Raw genomic sequence first — 17,393 nt, forward strand, 5'->3', positions numbered from 1 at the left:
CTCAACACAAAGAGCAGTTGCTGCAGGTAAGTGTGGCTGTGGTTACAAAAATGAACACAAAAGTTAATGCAAAAGTCATCTCAAAAAAGTTTATTAGCATGATTAAAAACGTGAAGAATGACAGTAAGAAAGTAACTTAGCATGGAAGAATATCCATTTTAACAGTTTTTATTCAACAAGGCTTGAACTGAATGGATAACTTTATTGCCAGATTTCGCTTGATTTTTTTAACAGTTCACACTGTATCAGTTTCACCATTATTAGGAATATTGCTTTTGTTTGGATCTGATCCCTGTTGCAGGTAAATATAAAAAAATATCCCCCATTGCTGCTGGATTGCAGAATGCATTGTTGGTTTAAGAGCAAGTAAAAAAGAAATTCTCAATGGAGGAGTCTGTTTAAAAAACAACCTTTCCCCCCCCCCCAATCACACTACAAAGAAATACATTAGTATTTTGGCCTTTAAATTTCTTACACGGTATTCATTTAGCATGGCAATCCCAAAAATTCCCTCCCTTTAAGTAACCATAAAATCAAAACCCTCTTTCAGAGGCTGCTCCTTGGGTTAGATTCTGGAGGTTTACTTCAGACACCTTACACTGGCTTGAGGACGAAGACAGCATCATCCAGCACGTAGTAGTCATTGTACATGTCACCTTCACACAGGTATGGCAGTCTGGTGAAAGCCTCTATGGCAAAACCAGCTTTACTGAAAACTTCTGGCAGGCTATTCACCTGCTCTTCCCAAGTCTGCCCTTTGATTTCCAGAACTTCTGAGGGCTTTTCCCACTTGCCACCTACTGAGGAAACAGAACAGTTTTGTTTCAGTTATAAAGCAAACTTCCTTTTCTTACAGAAAGCATAATTACACTGATTATATTCCATGCCACTCCCCACAGGAGGCTGACAAGTCACTTGCAGACGTGTTGCAAGATCAGTTCAAGTTTTTTCCTAGTGTACAAAAGCAGCAGTTTCTCAAGGTTATCTTTTGTTACATTTTTAACTTGCAGTGCCAAGAGTGGGTAAAAGGTACCTTCCACTACTGAGGCTGGTGTTCAGCAGACATGGACAGACAATTTAATAAAGCTATTTTCCATGTTTATAACATTCTTTATGCCCACTGTCTGGCCAAAGGTGGCTGCAGATAATTACAGTAAATAGAATCAGCAAGTTGAAAATGATGACTTGCTGTGAAGCTTCCTCCACATGACAGTGGATGGCTACAGAATCTTTGTGCCTCCACTGGCCACCTACCAGCTGACACAGTAAAGGCTGCTGAGGGTCATAGCTATAAAAAAGCCAAGCACCTTGCATCATGCTGGAAAACATGCTACTTGTTCTATCCAGTGAAATTATCTGAAGGATTATAGGTACGACTCTCTGAAGTTCAAAACTTAAAATTCTTCCCTCATTTTCCAAGCAATGTCATGCACAAAACCCAAAAGCTTTCTGGTTGGTTCTGTACTTTTAACCAGTTTACTAAATGCAGTAGTAAACACCCTTCTAAACAGGAAGTTCTACATCTTGTGATTCAGACAGTTCTGCAACTCCAAACATTTCCTAAGTTCCTCTTCCTTCAAGTAGAATCATCTCCAGAGAGATACAAGAAATGGCACCTTTGAACAAACTAAAAAATGTGCTAGTGCTGGCGTTTGACTGGATTCTGTACGGTGCTGGTAAGACTTCTTTTAAGTTTCTTACATTTTGTCATGTAACAGCAGTTAAACAAGACTGAGAATTTTGTGGTGATGATTTGTAACAGAGCTATAAAATAAGAGCAGTGAAAAGTTCTGTGAATCAAGTTAACTTCTACTACCTTCACACAACTTCCAAGTTAAACAACTCCTAGCAAATGCTTTTTCTTCCAGAAGTCTGAAATGCTCATGTAAGCTGTGATTTCTGAGTCAATTCTTACTGCCCTTCCCTGCTCACAACACTCCAGCAGCAGCCTGAGCTCAGTGCAACTGTGTTTGTTTGGGAGCAGGGTTTGGGAAGCTCAGCAGGCTCTGATGTTGATCTGACACAGAACGAGTGTTTCATTTTATTCCCGTGAAAGTCACAGACACTGAATCTGCTTGGATTTGGTGAGCAAAATGATGAAGGGCCAATGCTGACTGCTCACCATGGACAGGCTTAGAAATTGTATATGAACAGGACTAAGAGACTTCTGTTTATTTTTCTTCTAAGTTGTTATTTTTTGCAAGTGGAAAAGGATGCTATTAAGCTACTACCTTCATTTTCAGAGCAATAATCTTAATTCCATAGTTTAAATAACTATGCCAATTATCTGAATAAAATTTAAATATACTGAAACAGTATTTACATTATGGATTTCAATAAGGACTTAAAAAAATCTCCCAGACCAGTCATATTGAACTTTACCTTTCAGTTCCTTAATTAGAATTCTCTGATAACCTTCCTGTTTTCTCTGCACACATCTTTAAATGTCAGAACTAACAAGTACTATTATTATCCTCAGAAATCCAGAGTCAATACATGTGATGAAGTGGCAGAATGTCTAGGAACTATTGTGAATTCTAATCAATGTTATGAAGTTGCTAAATTATAAATGCTCCAATTTATGACATTTCCACTGCCTGCCATCAGGTTGCCTTACTTGACTCGGATCAGGAATAGCAGAGAGAGAAACCCCTGCAGAACTGCTCTGTACCATAGATTGTACCTTGCTTTTTAACTGTCCCTCACATCACCAATTGTTCCCTCTCAACAGGTGTTACAGACAACTGCCAAGTCACTGTAACACAACCCAGATTTCAGGAAGTTGACTCCCCCGTGAGCAGCGTGGTCCTAACATGTGCTTTTTCTGCCTCTGGATGTTCCCCGGCCCGACCTGACGTTCTGTGGTTTCGCTTTTTAACTCACACACATCAGGATTTGTGTACTCCTGCGTGCAAAGACCACCAGAAGTACAAAGTACATTTATCAGAAAGCAACACTTCACTTGAGATCAAAGACCTGACTGTAGAAGACAATGGTGTTTATATCTGTGGAATTGCCTTCTCAGATTCAGATTCGCCCCGTTCCAAACAAACAGGAGATGGAACAGTACTAATGAAAACAGGTCAGTTGTTCACTCCTTCTTAACAAAGCTTCTTAGAAGAAATAAATTATCTTTTCTAAACACTCTTTCTATTTATACTTTCAAGAATGACATTTAAGATGGAAATACCAACAAACCCATTAGGAGTAGTGTGACTATATTAAAATGTTAATAGTAAAACCAAAGGCATTCTACAAATAAGCATCTCAGCCTCGTTTGCTAATTAGACTGTTCTGTCACAGGATGCAAATGGCTAGAACTCCACAAAAGGAAGAAGTTTTGTTCTGCTGCTGTCTAACCATACTCTACAGCCTCTTACATAAAGGTTTTAATGGCAATCAGAAAGGAAGTGTCAACAGAAAAATGAGAAGTAGAGACACGGATATTCAGAAGACGTACGTGCAACAGAGACCAGGGGCTGACCTGGGGATTCACTGTCCCAACTTGAGACAAAGGTTTTAGTTCTAAACCTTTGTATCACTTGCCTTCTGGTTAAGAAAATGATGAGACTTCAATAAGTACATTTCACTTTTACATGCTAAAATATAGAAAGAGAAAAAAAAAGAAACACCTAGCTGGATTATTGCTTTCTGTGTTCCTTCCTCTATCTAATTTAATTCCAGAACAGAAGTCTGTGAGCTTTACTCAGAGGTAACTGGATTCCATTCTCTCTCTACCCCTAAAGAAAGGGTTCATAATCAAAACTAACAGGTCTCCACTGCCCTTGCAAACATCTGGGGAAACAAAAGGAAAATGATCTCATGAAGGAATTTAGACCAAAAATGAACCAGAAAAATATTGATGAGTATCAGGTTTTTTAACTGCTCAGAGGAAGGGGGGTGGAATGCAGAATCTTAAGAAAATGACATTAATCAGAAGAACTGTCCTTTATTCTAACACTCACTGTTCATAATGGAGCAGGAGAGCAGCACAGCAATGGAAAACTCGCCTTTACCTTCCTGATCATCATCTCATCCTTGCTGTTTGTGTACAGCTCCACTGTGTTCACCTTCTTTGTGGTCTACAAGGTAGGCTCAGAGTGGTATTTCTCATTTTGTTCATTTTGCAAATCTGTGCAGTTTTAACATCTCCATAAGGAGATTAAAAACACCTTCCTGGATTTCATAACTTTTATAGTTGTTTTAAAGAGGTAGTTGGTTGAAGTTCATGTGCTGCACACATTTAGGAACTCTTGTGTGGCACATAACTGGACTCAACAGCAACCACATTTTCTTTTTTCAGTAAAGTGTCTAAAAGAAAAGGTATTCTGAAGTTAAAATTATCCTGAGAGTATTAATCAGGAGATTATCAACACACTCAAAAACCAAAACTAGGAATTACCATTTTAAGTCATCAATCCCCTGGATTAATTTCCAGTAAAAGGAAAATAATTTAAATTTCCTGTCAAAATCAAGTTGTGTCTCAGGCAGGTCCCACTGTACTCAAAGCAAAAATATTTGCAGTATCTACTTCCAGAAGCTGAAAAAGGCTTCACACGTGTGAAAACTTCTGATTTTTACAATGACATAAACAGATCTAATGAATGACTCATCTACAAACTGACACTGTAGAAGGGCAACACTTTTAACTGTTCCCCTTGCTTCTCTTCTTCTGTTTTGTTTTTTATTTTCCCTCCAGTTAAAACCAAAGCTGCTGAAGAAAAGTGGAAAAGACCAAAGAACAGAGAACTGTGTATGTTACCACTTCCTTTGCCCTGTCTGTCATTCAGAGCTTCTTTTTTCTGTCTTTTTAAAGTATACTGGGCATCAAATTTGTGATTAATTGATGATTCTGTTAAAGAGACATTCAAAGCTGTTAAGGCTTCACTTTAGATTTGTACAAAACTACTTATGAGCTTATATTTAACTAATTAATTGATTTATTTTTAACACACTGGACACATGATAAAGTTAATCTGTGTAAAGGCCACATCTACCACAGAGGCTTTAAGTAAATTTTGTTCAAACTTCTGAAAATAACAGGTGTTGCTATTAATTTTTTGTTTCTTTAAATGGTCTGTTTAAAGAAGTATTAAAAACAAATCTATTAAGAATCTCTGTTACCACTTATCCTTGAATAAAAACCTGAAGCCATACATTTAAATACCCATTAAAGAAGGTATGTTTTCTTACATATCTTTCCTTTCCTTACCTATGTTAAGTAATGCAATAGTCATGTAATTTAAAACTCTTCTGCCTGCCAAACCATATGCTTGTAGAGTGTTATTTGTAATGTTCCAAAAGATATAGTCAGGTAAAAAGGCAGGACTATCAAAGCTAGAAAAAGATGTTTCCCACAACTTAAAATGTTGCAATAATATAAAATACTTTTAATAATTTGCAGAAAATAAATAGTGGACGAAAAGTTTTTCAAGCAATAGCCCAAGAACTTCAAAAGCAGGGGTTTGCTGAGCACTGCCAACAGCCTGTAAGTAGCTACCCACCAATAACAAAATTTATAGGGAACCAAGATTTTTTAAGAGTATACCATTTCTATGTCCTCTGGAAATAGACTTTTCTTTTTTCAAGTTGATAAAGGTCAAAAAAAGAATTCTGTAAAACAGTCAAAGACACTATAAAGCATTCTAAATGACCATACATATACTTTTATATATACATATATATGATAATATATACTTTATAAAATATATGCATAGACATTTAAAAATGAAACTGCCATAAATTTGTATTTTGCCAAGATGGAGTTTGCCTCAAAAAAGAAATTCTGCCTTTATATTAAAAAAATCCACATCAGTAAGGAAATACTTCTGCATTTTTCCTTCAGGATGACTTGGAAGCTGACACTGTTTACCAGAACAGATGAGCACGTGCAGCAGTTCAGATTTGTTCGGTGTTTGTTATGCAAGCAAAGGGGCAGGTGAAGAAGTGAAGCTTCTTCACAGACCTCCTTTGCTGTAAAGGAAGGTGAAGAACACTGCCCTGCAAGGTTTTCTTGAGAGAATTTTCTACACAGATCACCAAACCCAAGGGCACTGTGCATTACACCTGTGTTACACATTCCATTGTCCATTCTGCAGGAGTGAAAAACGTGGGGAAAAAAGAGTTCATCTCTCATAAGACAACTGCTGATGCTTCAGAAAAGTCTCCTTTTTCAGTTTAGATTTAATTCTGTGTCTTTGTTTTCTTTTTACATAAACTTATATGTATTCCTTTTACATGAATCGAGCACTTGTGAAAGATGTATGATAATTGACAGCAACAGAAAATAAACTCGTTTCATAGGTGAAACTCTGGGTTTAGTCCTGTTAATGTGATAGTTATTGATGTAAAATATACAGACCAACAGCTGCAGAGCCTTAACAAGAGCTTAAACAGAGCAAACCCTGTGTTAGACAGGCAAGCAGAAAAAAATGACTATATAAACACATGTACTATCATGGTAAAGCTCATTTGGGATGGGAGTTTCTTCCTAGGCTATCCAGGAAAGGAAAGTAGCGGTCATTGTGGAAAGGTTACTTCTCCAATACTAAAATTCACTTGCTAGACAAAAAATCTCCCTCTTCCAGTCCCACCATCCAAAGTCAGGATTACCTGGAGCACCAAGTTTTGCCTTTCTGTGCCTGTTCAATATGGACACAAGCACAAAACAGAACTGTGCTACTCAGTCAAAGGCAGGATACTTTTTTCTTTTTTTATAGTACCTTTTCTTCTTTAGCAGTTACTACCCAGCCAATCTACAAAATCAGCACTTCTACAGGATATCTGATATGATCAGGCATTCTCCCTGCTAAGGAACAGCTGCATCTTTTATCATAATTTAAATAAAGCAAGGCTTTGTTTAACGAATGAAGTGGATTTCTCACTTCAGCGAGATGAGAACTGACAACTGAGACAAAGCAAGGGTCCATCTCCCACAGTACTGTGTGTTTCCAGCTCCATTTAATAGCAAATATTTCAGGAAGATGGAAAACATGCCTTTGCCTTCTCATTCCTGTCAATCAATCACAAGGACATTGATGTGTTCAACAAGAAAATTTCACACTTCCAGGCTGGTAGTGTTCACTACTTCTGAAGTGTGGGATCTCTGACATTTTATTTTAGAGAAACTTCAACCAGTCTAGTCATATATTATGTAGTAATCACTTTTTATGTAAATATTATGTCTATATTAGGAAATACAAAGGATTCTTATACGACCCTCTGAGATACCTGTCAAAACTGTAAAGCTGTAATACTTGTTCTTATGTGACTAGTCTAAAACCTTCTGATTCACCAGGCTTTCCTGACAAATTTAGACATGTGCAATAATTGCATTACTGCTGTTCTGCATGTTGAAAATAAGGCTGAGAAGGCACAGGGAGAATTTACAATGAAGCTGCTCTGGACTCTAGGTGTCACTGTAATTCCAGAAACAGTAAGCACAGATCTGTATTTTACTTCCTCCTCCACCTTGCTTTGTTCTATTAAAGCAAGTTTTATGTGATTCACACAGACAGTTTCCACCATTACCATCCCATTACACTACATGTAATAACCCAAATATCTCGTTTTGATTAAAATAATTCTGCATTTCTAGAAATGGATTTATACACTGACCAAGCACCTTACCTGCCCCAACTCCTCTCAATTTGTTCTCCCTCTACAAAATTCATGGTTCTCTATGAGGGTCCAAGCTGTTTTTAATTAGCTGCTACAAGAAGTTGCTTGAGCCATGAAATTCTCTCCTCTTTGAATGTTCCAAGTATAATATTATTAAATATAAAGCATATGTACATACCTGTATTTTTTTAAAATGCATCTAGTAAAACAGCTCAGTGAAAATATTGAAATTCTACAATTGTTTGTACATCATGAAGACAGTTTGGCAGTTCAGTGTCTTGTTTTTTTAGACTACAGTTAAATAGATCTTAAGTGGGAAAGCATCTGTGGAATGACAGTAACTTTTGTCTGTGCTAACTTGCATTGTGTATATGGGCCCATATCCACAATAGCGGCAAACAGACAAACTGAGTATGTTTTTAAGCTTCAGAACATATTAAAGGAATAAAACTGCCTTAAGCAAAGTGACTAATCTGCTACAAGTCACCACCACGAATAAAATGATGACTTTGGTTTACAAAACATCTTACAAGAGTATTTCAGCTTTCAATAAGTAGGAATGACTAAGCTCAACAATCACAGAACAGGTTTCCAATCCCTTGGGATTTATAAATTTTACCACTATTCTCCTCCCAGTGTAGGATACAAGGGGACTTGGAATAGTTTCTTCCTTAGCACTCCCTGTTGAGCCAGGGAGTTGTACATGATCTGCCACAGGGTTACCCAACAACATGCAGAGAAGTAGGTGCAGGGTGCAGTAGTGATTGCAAAACCCTATTGTGTTTTGAAGCTTTGAAGGCACACAAACAAAACAGCCACCCAAAGTATTTCTCAGTTTCTGCTTCTAATATGCCCGTGAAACACTAGAAGGACACTGCTGGTATTTAGAATTTTAAAGAATTTCTACAAAAGGAAGTCATATTGTTCCACGTGACAGGAACAACAGGTTGTACCCAAATATGCCTGAAATACTGTACAGGTGCATAAGTGAACCCCCTCAATCCAATATAAGACACACTACTTTTCAGAATAGTTACAAAATTATTAGCTTAAATACTTATAGTATTCTTCATATAGTATTTCTTAATCTGATGGCACTGTTTTTTATACTTAAAAGTTTTTTCTCCCTTCTCCCACCAAAATACCCCTGACATATAAAAAGAGAACAGCAGATTCAGTTTGATGCATTTGTGATTGCCAGAACATTATTAGTTCTGTATTTTCTGGGCATCCATGCCTTCCCACAGACAAGTCTTAATACTCAAGAAGAACCAGAGTCCAAACAATGACTGATGAACACCAGCCTTCTGGAATTCAAACCACCTTTAGGGTGCCTCCACCAAAATCCACAATCACAGGCATGCAAAGAAGATTTTCGGGTCTCTTTTGAAGGTTAGTCACAAGGAGAGGTTCATTTGAAACTCTCTCATGTATTTCTTTAAAATGTAACTAGGGGAAATAATGGAGTCCTGGCACTGAATTTTACTTTTTAATGCCTGTTACTAGCACAATGAATACAATACTAACAGTGGTCAATACTTTGTATTAGGAGGGGCCTATATTTTACTTTGAGAGTTCATGTTGGAAAGTGATCGTTCTCTCCCAATGAATTTTTAGGTGGGATTCACCTGGAACACTTGAAACAGTTTGTCCTAACTGCTTTATTCAGCATTAGACAGTTCTGATGGGTTTGCTCAGTGGGTCACTAGAGACAACTGGGATTACCTCTAGCTAAAAGGCCCTAATCAGAGACCAGTTTTCCCATATTACTCCAACAGAGCTGAAATGTGGCAACTTGCAGAACAGGATCTGTGACTTCAGTATTTAAGCTTTTTGTTGGTGCCAACAATTATGCTGGTGAATTAAGTAAGCAGCTTACATCATGTGGCCTATTTACCTATGATTTCATACTTCTGAATATGCCCCGTACAAGTTATTTGTAAAACAAAAAAAATAAAATAGGAGCATGTTATTTATTAAACATTTAATTTGAAATACTATATCCTACAGAAGTTTTCTTTAGTTGCCTAAGTAACTGTTAATCTGTGTACTTACCATTTTCCACATAGGGGTGAAATGGCAGAACCAGTGCTAGAATGACCCTGCCTTTGGTTGGCTCCACTACACTTCTAATATCCTTTAATAGAGTCAGTGGTTGATCACAGCGATCCAGCAAATTCAAACAGCTGATAACATCATACTGAAATCCTGTGTTTTGCCATTCATTTACACCAAGCACCCTAAAAAAAGGAAAGAGAAAGAGATATAGTCTGTTAAACAAAACCAGCTGAGTTCAGAGAGAACCACTGAAGACAAAATTCCCTATGGATGTGCTGGCAGTGCAGGTAAGGTCAGCCACTGAGGCAATGAGAAGAGACAGACATGATCCCTTCTGGCCTTTTGGAAAAGAAAACTAAATCAATGATCAGCATGGCTATATATCCAGCCCTGTGAACCTTTATACTGCCTTACAATCATCAGGCAATAAAGGACACCAAAACCACCACTGGTAAGAGGGAGCATCAGATGTGTTTGTTTTCCTGCTTTTGTACAGATTAACCTTTTCCATAGCAATCAATGAAAGAACTGAGTGAAAATACTGAACATTCATTAAATATTACAAATAGATTACTTTGCTGTAATGTCTGATATAAAGGATGTAGGAAGTATTTGGTGCCATACCTGTATTTCTTCTTCTGAAGCTGCCATATCATCGTTTCAGACAGTTCAGTGGCATAGATTTCTTCAAAGTGAGGACTCATGACTTTAGTGACTTCTCCATCCCCAGCCCCTAAATCAAGAAGTCTGTGGGATTTCCAGTCGGGATTTATTTTAAGCAGTCTTTGAAATTGTTCTGGGGAGAACACAAACATTGAGCCCCTTCCCAGCAGCCTGAAATGTAAAAAACGAGAAATGACCAATTCTGTACAAACTTTAACAGGACAGACAATGAAGGAATTTACAATGTGCTTTGGCAGGAAACAGTCAAACATAATAGTAGACAAGGTCACTGCTCAGATAAATTTTAAATCCAGTTCAACTTGCCTTGCACTTGTCAGAGATCAAACACTCAGCCACATGCAGTTACAGTGGTTAAGACTTCAGGAGGAATTTGATTAAGTAAGGAAGAGCTCATGGGGTGCAGCTCAAGGAAATGATCACATTAAAAAAAAAGAGGAGGGGGGGGAGAAAGAGAAGAAGAGATAAAGGCTGAACCTTATTTGTTACATTTGCAGTTTTGAATCTCTGCCACCAACCTTAAAAAAAAAAGAGAAGTAACAGAGAAAATAAAATGGCTGCAGACACAGACGTATGCACCATGAATAAGGAATAGGATGTGGAACTAGGAGGGAAGCCAGGGAACAAACTTAAAGAAAGGATGGGGGTAACACTGCTGGAGGGGCAAAAGAGGTTTTTTTAATTCTATTCTACAATGCTTTTGCTGCTAGCTGCAGATCAACATGAAAAGCCATGGAATAGAAAATAGGCAACTCATTAAGGAATTGGGTAGAGGTGACAGTTGGATTCCTTATGGATCAAGTCAATGACATCCCCGCCCACAACTGTTTGAAGACTCCACAGTGACACCTTTCAGCTGTCAGAGCAGAATTCAGATGATGAAACAGTTACAAGAACAAGGAGAGGAAAAAGAATTGGTCAGTAATAGACTGCAGGTAGATAAATACCATTCTTTAAACTACTGTTGGGTAGCAGGTTAAACTTAAAGACAATGAACAGAGAAAAAAAGCAAACAAAAAAAAGGTAAACAAAGATATAAAGAATCAAAGAATTAAAATTGTGAAAAGGAGGTGGCCTAGGAAAGACTGACTCTACTAAAAAGCAAAGAAACTAACAACAAAAAGGTTAGAGTAGGCAAAGTCATATAGAAGAAACTAAAGCAGGATATCAAATGTATAAAAATAAACAGACCACATCCAATTTAAGTAGAGCCCCCTTGCAGCACACTTGTGTCAGTCCACACTGTATAATTGGCTCATAGCTATTATTCCTAACAGCATTATGAGGTGTTATTCAAAGCCCTGAAGAGCCTTTGAAAAAAAAAATGGAAGAGGAAAGAAGAGACCAAAGGAACCTTTATATAAAGCTACACATAACTAAGAACACCACAGGGAAGCTCATAAAGTCATCTGGGTAGAAAATAAGAAAAAAGTCTATTTTTCTAGCCTTAGCAGACAGCTCCTATCATATCAGACTGTGCAGAAGTATGTAGTAGGTGCAGAGGTGAGGATGGTGGAGAAATTGCCTAAATGTAACAAAATGCATTCTTCATAACAGATAAGCTGTGAAATGTGTCTGAGTGGGGTGACATAAGCAAAAAAAGGCACTGACTTCTTTGGAAAAAATCCTAAATCACCCATGAACAGCCAAACTCCCCTTCAGCCACAAGAGAGACTGATGCAATAAGAATAAGAAAATATTGTTTTATCAACTTATGTTTTCCTGCTTTCCTGATGTTTCATCAGTCAAACGTGCTGCATCAGAAGTTATCTGTTCAAGTCCAGCTTTCACACAAACTGAGGTGGAATGGTTTTACAGAACAAGAGAAAGGACAGAATTCCACATTAATGCCACCAGACTCAACACTTGGCCAACTTTGCACTGTTCAGAAATCTGCCATGATTCGCAGTGGGCATGCACACACTCTCCAGGAAAAAGTTTCAGGTGCAATCCAGAACTGACTGGATACACCCACCACCAAGGACAATCCCAACAGCAACTGATACAAACACGGCAGTAGGGAAAGGGCAAGGTGGGAAGGGAAGAAAGCAGAGGGAAATTAATACAAGTAATTGTTATAAAATACAATTAGAGTCCTCTGTCTTTTATTAATTGCAATTACCTCCCCTGTGCCCCCCCTGGACATGGTGTTCATCAGCTAAGAGGGCTGGGCATGAAGAGCACAGAGGGCATTTCACATCTGAGAGACCACAAAGGGAAAGGTACACACGTTGAAAAGCTGACAGATCAAGGGGTAGGGCTGAACATTTGAAAACTCTAAATCCAAACTGTATGTAATTTACCCCAGATTAACTTTTCACTTACCCATTGATAGATGTTCTAGACATAAAAAGGCTAAAACTGGAGGACACAATGGAGTGGTAGAGCTGGATAAACAGCCAGCCTGACTTCTCAATGCTGTTGTTTAAGAAGATCTGTGTTCCTTGGTCAAGGTAACTCTGGACAAAAATGGGCTGAAGGGATTCAGACAACTGTTCTGTGTTGCAGACATACCACTGGAGAAAGAGATAAAGGACCATTAAAAGGTTCGGCAAGATAAAACCAGAAGTAGTTAAAATTAATACATGGAAATCTAGTATCAATTTTCCTAAATATAAAAATTTAGTTTTTGCTACAGATTTCTCAACAAACTTCAGGATTAAATTAATTCAGAATTGTAATGAAGGGAGGACCAATTACTTGCTAAAAAATACTGCTTTTAATTTTTGTCCTAATCGTTACCCTGTACTTTGAAGAAATCTATAAAATAAATTCCCTAGAAAGCAAACACAGCTCCTCTAGGGAACAGCATCACTCTGATAAAATAGTATGAAGCAGGACTTTTCCCTAGGCATCCTCTGAAGAGAGATCAGCAAGTGCACTTCAAATATTTTTCAAGGAAAGAAGAATCCAATATATACATTAGACCACAGCTTGTATGTCTTACAGCTGAACTATGTTTTTCACTTACCAAGCAAATCCACAAGTCTTTCAAACAATTTTATCTATGAAACTCCTTCTTTAAAACCTTGCAAAACAAGGCAAACCTGCAGAAATTCTGACATTTTAGGACCCTCATGGTCACCTTTTGCACCTCCAGCAAACCCCTCCAATGCTGCAACATTCTGGAATGTCAGCACTGATAATAAAATTCAAAAGGCTGCTCATTGCTAGGTTGCAATGCCAAGCTTAAAGCCCCCTCAGCTTGACATTCAAAAGTTATTAAAGTTTCAAATGCAATTTTAATTAGGAAGGTCACTATTATTTCTCACTCTCCTACACTTCTGTGGAGTTATTGTCAGTCCTTCTTGTAGAATGGCATTGTGTCTCTTTTCTTATAATCAAGAATTATTCCCTACAGCCAACACCATCTTATCTCCCCCTTGGATCTTGCAATAATGTTCCTTAATGTGGCTGTAAGAGTTCATTGTGCAGACAGGGAGTTGTGAGTATCCGAAAGAGAAATGGAGAGTTTGAACAGAACCCTGGAAAAAATACACATGGAAGGGCAGAAACAATCAGCTGGGGGAACTCCAGTTAAATCTAAAACTTAGATTTAACACCTAAGGCACTGTGAAGATGTGTGCTCATATCCTGATCCCTTCACATTTGTTTGCCTTGTTGGGAGAGGAACGTTCACTTAATGCAGGTTTACACAGCATTCAGCACAGTGGGACTTCCAGTCATTACTGTAATGCAAATAATAATGGGGCAGGATTCTTATTCCAGTGTCTGCTGCTTCACAGCAGCAGTGCCAGCAAGCAGAGGGGAGCAGGGAGCTGCACCAAGGTCATTGTGCCAGATCCATGAACAGGGGCTCCATCAAACACTGGCCCAAAGTAGCAAGGGATGTTCAGACCCTTCAGCTGAGGAGCAAACATGTGCCTGCTCAGGTTTACTTTGAAAACCACCTGGATAATGGGTGCACTTCTGGCAGAATGAGCCTCTTGACTGTGCTTTCAAACACACTTGTAGAGAGCACAAGTGAGTGCTCCTTTCCTCTAAAACACAGATTTTGAGCAAGTCTGTACCACATGATGGAACCTGGCACAGGGATCCCCCAGAGTGCTGATTTACCACTTTAGGTGTTTTCTCACTGCAGTGCAGCACTAGATAAATGAATCAGCACAGTCCAGTGATTCCCAAAAGGAATCCTTAGTGGGTCATGAAAAACCACTAAAGCAGCAGCCTGGGTACTCTGTCCATTCATCTTCAGAAGCAAATTTCAAGAGCCTGGCAGGAGCAAGCAATCCCAAGGAGCTGCAGAGCAGGCTGGGATGTGCATCAGGTGCACTCATGAGGCCGCTGCCTCACTACACTGAACAGGTTTGGTGTGGCTCAGACGATTTGCCTTTTGCAACGTGTTGCCATTTTCAATCCAGAAGAAAACACACTCAGCTATCAAAGCTTTGGGAAACACAGGCTCTGTTCCATAAGAAATAGGACTACACACATGCTGCACCTGAGCTCATACAGCCTGGACTTCTGCACTGAGCTGACACCTGTAGTTCCACTGAAAAACAACAGTCCTGCAATTCTGGTCTTTAAAACTCTAAATATTGACATAACCACTGGCAGAAGGATGATGGTGACACCTAACATAACCTTTTTTCCAGAAATTAGGCTTTATTCACAGATTTCCTCTAATTTTGATATGGTTTAGTGGCCATGGTGGTACTCGGTCAAAGGTTGAACTTGATGATCTTGGAGTTCTTTTCCAACCTTAAGAATTCAATGATTCTACAATTCTCCATGGTTAATCTTGCCAATAAGGTTATTGACAAATACCTATACAACCCTAACAAGTAACAGAAATTACAGCAAACTGTAAGTAAAAAAAAAAAAAAGGTAAAACCAATACAAATTTCAAATGAAAAAACTGGTGAAAAAGAGCTTAACTCTGGAACTATCTCCTCAGAACAGAAAGTGCTTTTGTTTTCATTCATGTACAGTATATGAAAGGCCACTAGTTTCATGACACAAAGTATCAATCTCTCATATCTTTTCAGACTGTTGTGTTAAGACTTTTGTTATAATAAAAGTTATAATTCTTACAACTCTTGCCTAATATTAGTAAAAGGACAAACAAGTTCTTTTAGATAATCCGCATAAAACTAATTAAGTCAGTAAAATTGCAGAGTCAAAGTTCCAGGGGTCTCAAGCTGCAATCCTTACTTATGAGTAACCCCACAAACTCACTAATCGTAAATCTTACTAAATGTACTAAAAAATCAATACTCTAAATTTTAAATCTAGATCAAATAAATCAGAAATGGAGATTATCCACTGCAGACCATCTACCTGTGAATGACATGATCACCTCCATAACACATTTCCCTGGATGACTTGTCTTCCTAGTAATTTTTAACAACACAAAAGACTCAGATTTTCTTTGTTCGCCAGAAGGAAGGTTTTTTTCCATAAACCTAAATTCTACTTCTCTTTGTATTTATGCACTGAATGAACCACACATGTATTAAACCCCAGTGATACATTCCCTCAGCAGTAAGATTCTGGATGTCAATGCCCACCCTGAGCATTAAGAACCTGTAGTAATGGATCAGCTTGAAGAATTATGGTGCATAACCATAATAAACCCTTTGTACAGCAGTCCTCAAGTGTTCATGCTGTGTCTTCTTCGTTAGCTCAGTTCTGCATATATTACCTACATTAAGCTGCCATCTCCCTTCCCCAATAAGTTTTTATTAGCCCCTCTAACTCCTCTCAGATTTTCAGTTGCATTTTGCCAAAATGTAGAACAGGTTTGAATATATTCCAAATGAAATCTATCACACAACCATTTAATTGCTAGGGTATAGCCCCTGACTTCTCCACAAGGTACTGACCCATGTGCCTACACTGCCCAAATATAGCACCTAACCTTTTATTGCAGCCGGATCACATTGCAATAACTCATTCCCAGTTTGCCACCTCCTACTGCTCCAAGGCCTCTGAGAGCTTTGCAGTTCCCTACTTTGTTTTCCTCTAGAGACACCGGTACTGATGACAAACATCCCTGTGATTAGAAACCCACCCCCCTCAACACCACCACCTGCAGACTTCGCGGAAGCCTCTGACGGGGCTCAGCGGGACAGACCGGGGGGTACATCCATACACTGGGATGTACATCCACTCACCGGGGGTACACCCACACACTGGGATGTACATCCACTCACCGGGGGTACATCCACTCACCGGGGCCGCAGTCCCCCGGGAGCAGCTCTGGCCCCGACCCACCGCTGCTCCCCTGCCGGGCTCTCCCCGACCCCCCGCGGCCCCGCAGCGCCGGTCCCGCCCCGCCGGCGGGCCCCGGGGCGCGTCCCACACGGGGGGCACACGGCAACTTTCTCACCGGAGCGCCGAGCAGTTCCCTCTCTTTGTCTGCGCTGCCCGGCCCGGAGCCCCCTCAGCCCGCACCGGGGTCCCCGCTCCCGCCGCCGCTCCCTCCCGCCGGACCCCCGGCCCTGCCCCGCGGCGCTCCCCGGGGGCGGGGGGTCCCTGTGCCGCCCCCGCCCGCCGCGCTGAGGGGAGGCAGGGGTGGGCAGGGCGGCCCGGCCGCCGCCGGGGCTGTACCTGGTGATTCTCCCTGGCGCCCGGGGCTGGCTGGCGGTGGCTGCCCATCATATTCACGTAGAGGGACCTGGATAAAGGGCTCCGCAGGTAGCGGGCAGGGCCAGCCCACATCGTCCTCCTGAGCACCCACAGGAGCAGGGTGTAGCAGCCCAGCCAGCACAGCCACCGTCTCATGGGGAAGGGGCGCGCTCAGCCCCGCGCGGCGCCGCCGCCCCCCCGCTCCATGGCAGCGGCGGCTCCGCTCGGGGCCCGCGCACACGCTCCGCGCGGAACGCGCCGCCGCGGCAGCGGGGCCCGCCCGGACGCCTTCGCTGCGACACGCCGGGGCCTGGCGCGCACCCGCTCCCTCCCTCTCTCTCTCTCCCTCCCTCGCCAATGGCCGGGCGGGCGGGGCCGCCTTCGAGCCGGAGCGGGCAGGGCGGGGCCGGGCGGGCTGGCGGCGGCGGAGGCTCGGCCGGGCC

General features: G+C 40.5%; 2 protein-coding genes across 5 annotated transcripts; one reads left to right on the forward strand and one right to left on the reverse strand.

Annotated features, from left to right (window-relative positions):
- Nucleotides 1-152: 152 nt before the first annotated feature.
- Nucleotides 153-17,393, reverse strand: METTL9 (methyltransferase like 9). 2 transcript variants are annotated; one of them, XM_051782834.1, is made up of 5 exons: nt 16,933-17,393; nt 12,685-12,875; nt 10,303-10,512; nt 9,676-9,860; nt 153-800 (listed from the first exon to the last, which is right to left on the reverse strand). In XM_051782834.1, exons 1-5 carry the CDS (start codon nt 17,104-17,106, stop codon nt 595-597), a joined length of 966 nt encoding a protein of 321 aa, XP_051638794.1. In that variant the 5' UTR covers nt 17,107-17,393; the 3' UTR covers nt 153-594. The 2 variants fall into 2 exon arrangements, with proteins under 2 accessions (XP_051638794.1, XP_051638796.1); XM_051782836.1 differs by having other exon boundaries at nt 153-797; nt 16,933-17,240.
- On the forward strand, nt 1,575-6,921 carry IGSF6 (immunoglobulin superfamily member 6). Of its 3 annotated transcripts, XM_051782855.1 has the most exons (6): nt 1,575-1,676; nt 2,732-3,082; nt 3,983-4,089; nt 4,700-4,753; nt 5,405-5,488; nt 5,846-6,921. In XM_051782855.1, the coding sequence occupies exons 1-6, from the start codon at nt 1,610-1,612 to the stop codon at nt 5,882-5,884; spliced, it is 702 nt and encodes a 233-aa protein (XP_051638815.1). In that variant the 5' UTR covers nt 1,575-1,609; the 3' UTR covers nt 5,885-6,921. The 3 variants fall into 3 exon arrangements, with proteins under 3 accessions (XP_051638815.1, XP_051638806.1, XP_051638825.1); XM_051782846.1 differs by lacking the exon at nt 5,846-6,921 and having other exon boundaries at nt 5,405-5,806; XM_051782865.1 differs by lacking the exons at nt 4,700-4,753; nt 5,846-6,921 and having other exon boundaries at nt 5,405-5,806.

This window comes from Manacus candei, unplaced genomic scaffold (assembly GCF_025592945.1).
Source record: "Manacus candei isolate 608988 ecotype Guabito, Panama unplaced genomic scaffold, ASM2559294v1 h1tg000002l, whole genome shotgun sequence".
In the NCBI taxonomy this organism is placed as follows: domain Eukaryota; kingdom Metazoa; phylum Chordata; class Aves; order Passeriformes; family Pipridae; genus Manacus; species Manacus candei.

Bases quoted from the DNA above. Each gene is read 5' to 3' on its own strand.
- IGSF6 (XM_051782846.1), top strand. From the start codon at position 1,610: ATGGCACCTTTGAACAAACTAAAAAATGTGCTAGTGCTGGCGTTTGAC. The intron at 1,677-2,731 runs GTAAGACTTCTT...CCCTCTCAACAG, and splicing joins CTGGATTCTGTACGGTGCTG to GTGTTACAGACAACTGCCAA. The intron at 4,090-4,699 runs GTAGGCTCAGAG...TTTTCCCTCCAG, and splicing joins CCTTCTTTGTGGTCTACAAG to TTAAAACCAAAGCTGCTGAA.
- METTL9 (XM_051782834.1), bottom strand. From the start codon at position 17,106: ATGAGACGGTGGCTGTGCTGGCTGGGCTGCTACACCCTGCTCCTGTGG. The intron at 12,876-16,932 runs GTACAGCCCCGG...CTCTTTCTCCAG, and splicing joins GCGCCAGGGAGAATCACCAG to TGGTATGTCTGCAACACAGA. The intron at 801-9,675 runs GTAAGTACACAG...CTGTTTCCTCAG, and splicing joins TCACCCCTATGTGGAAAATG to TAGGTGGCAAGTGGGAAAAG.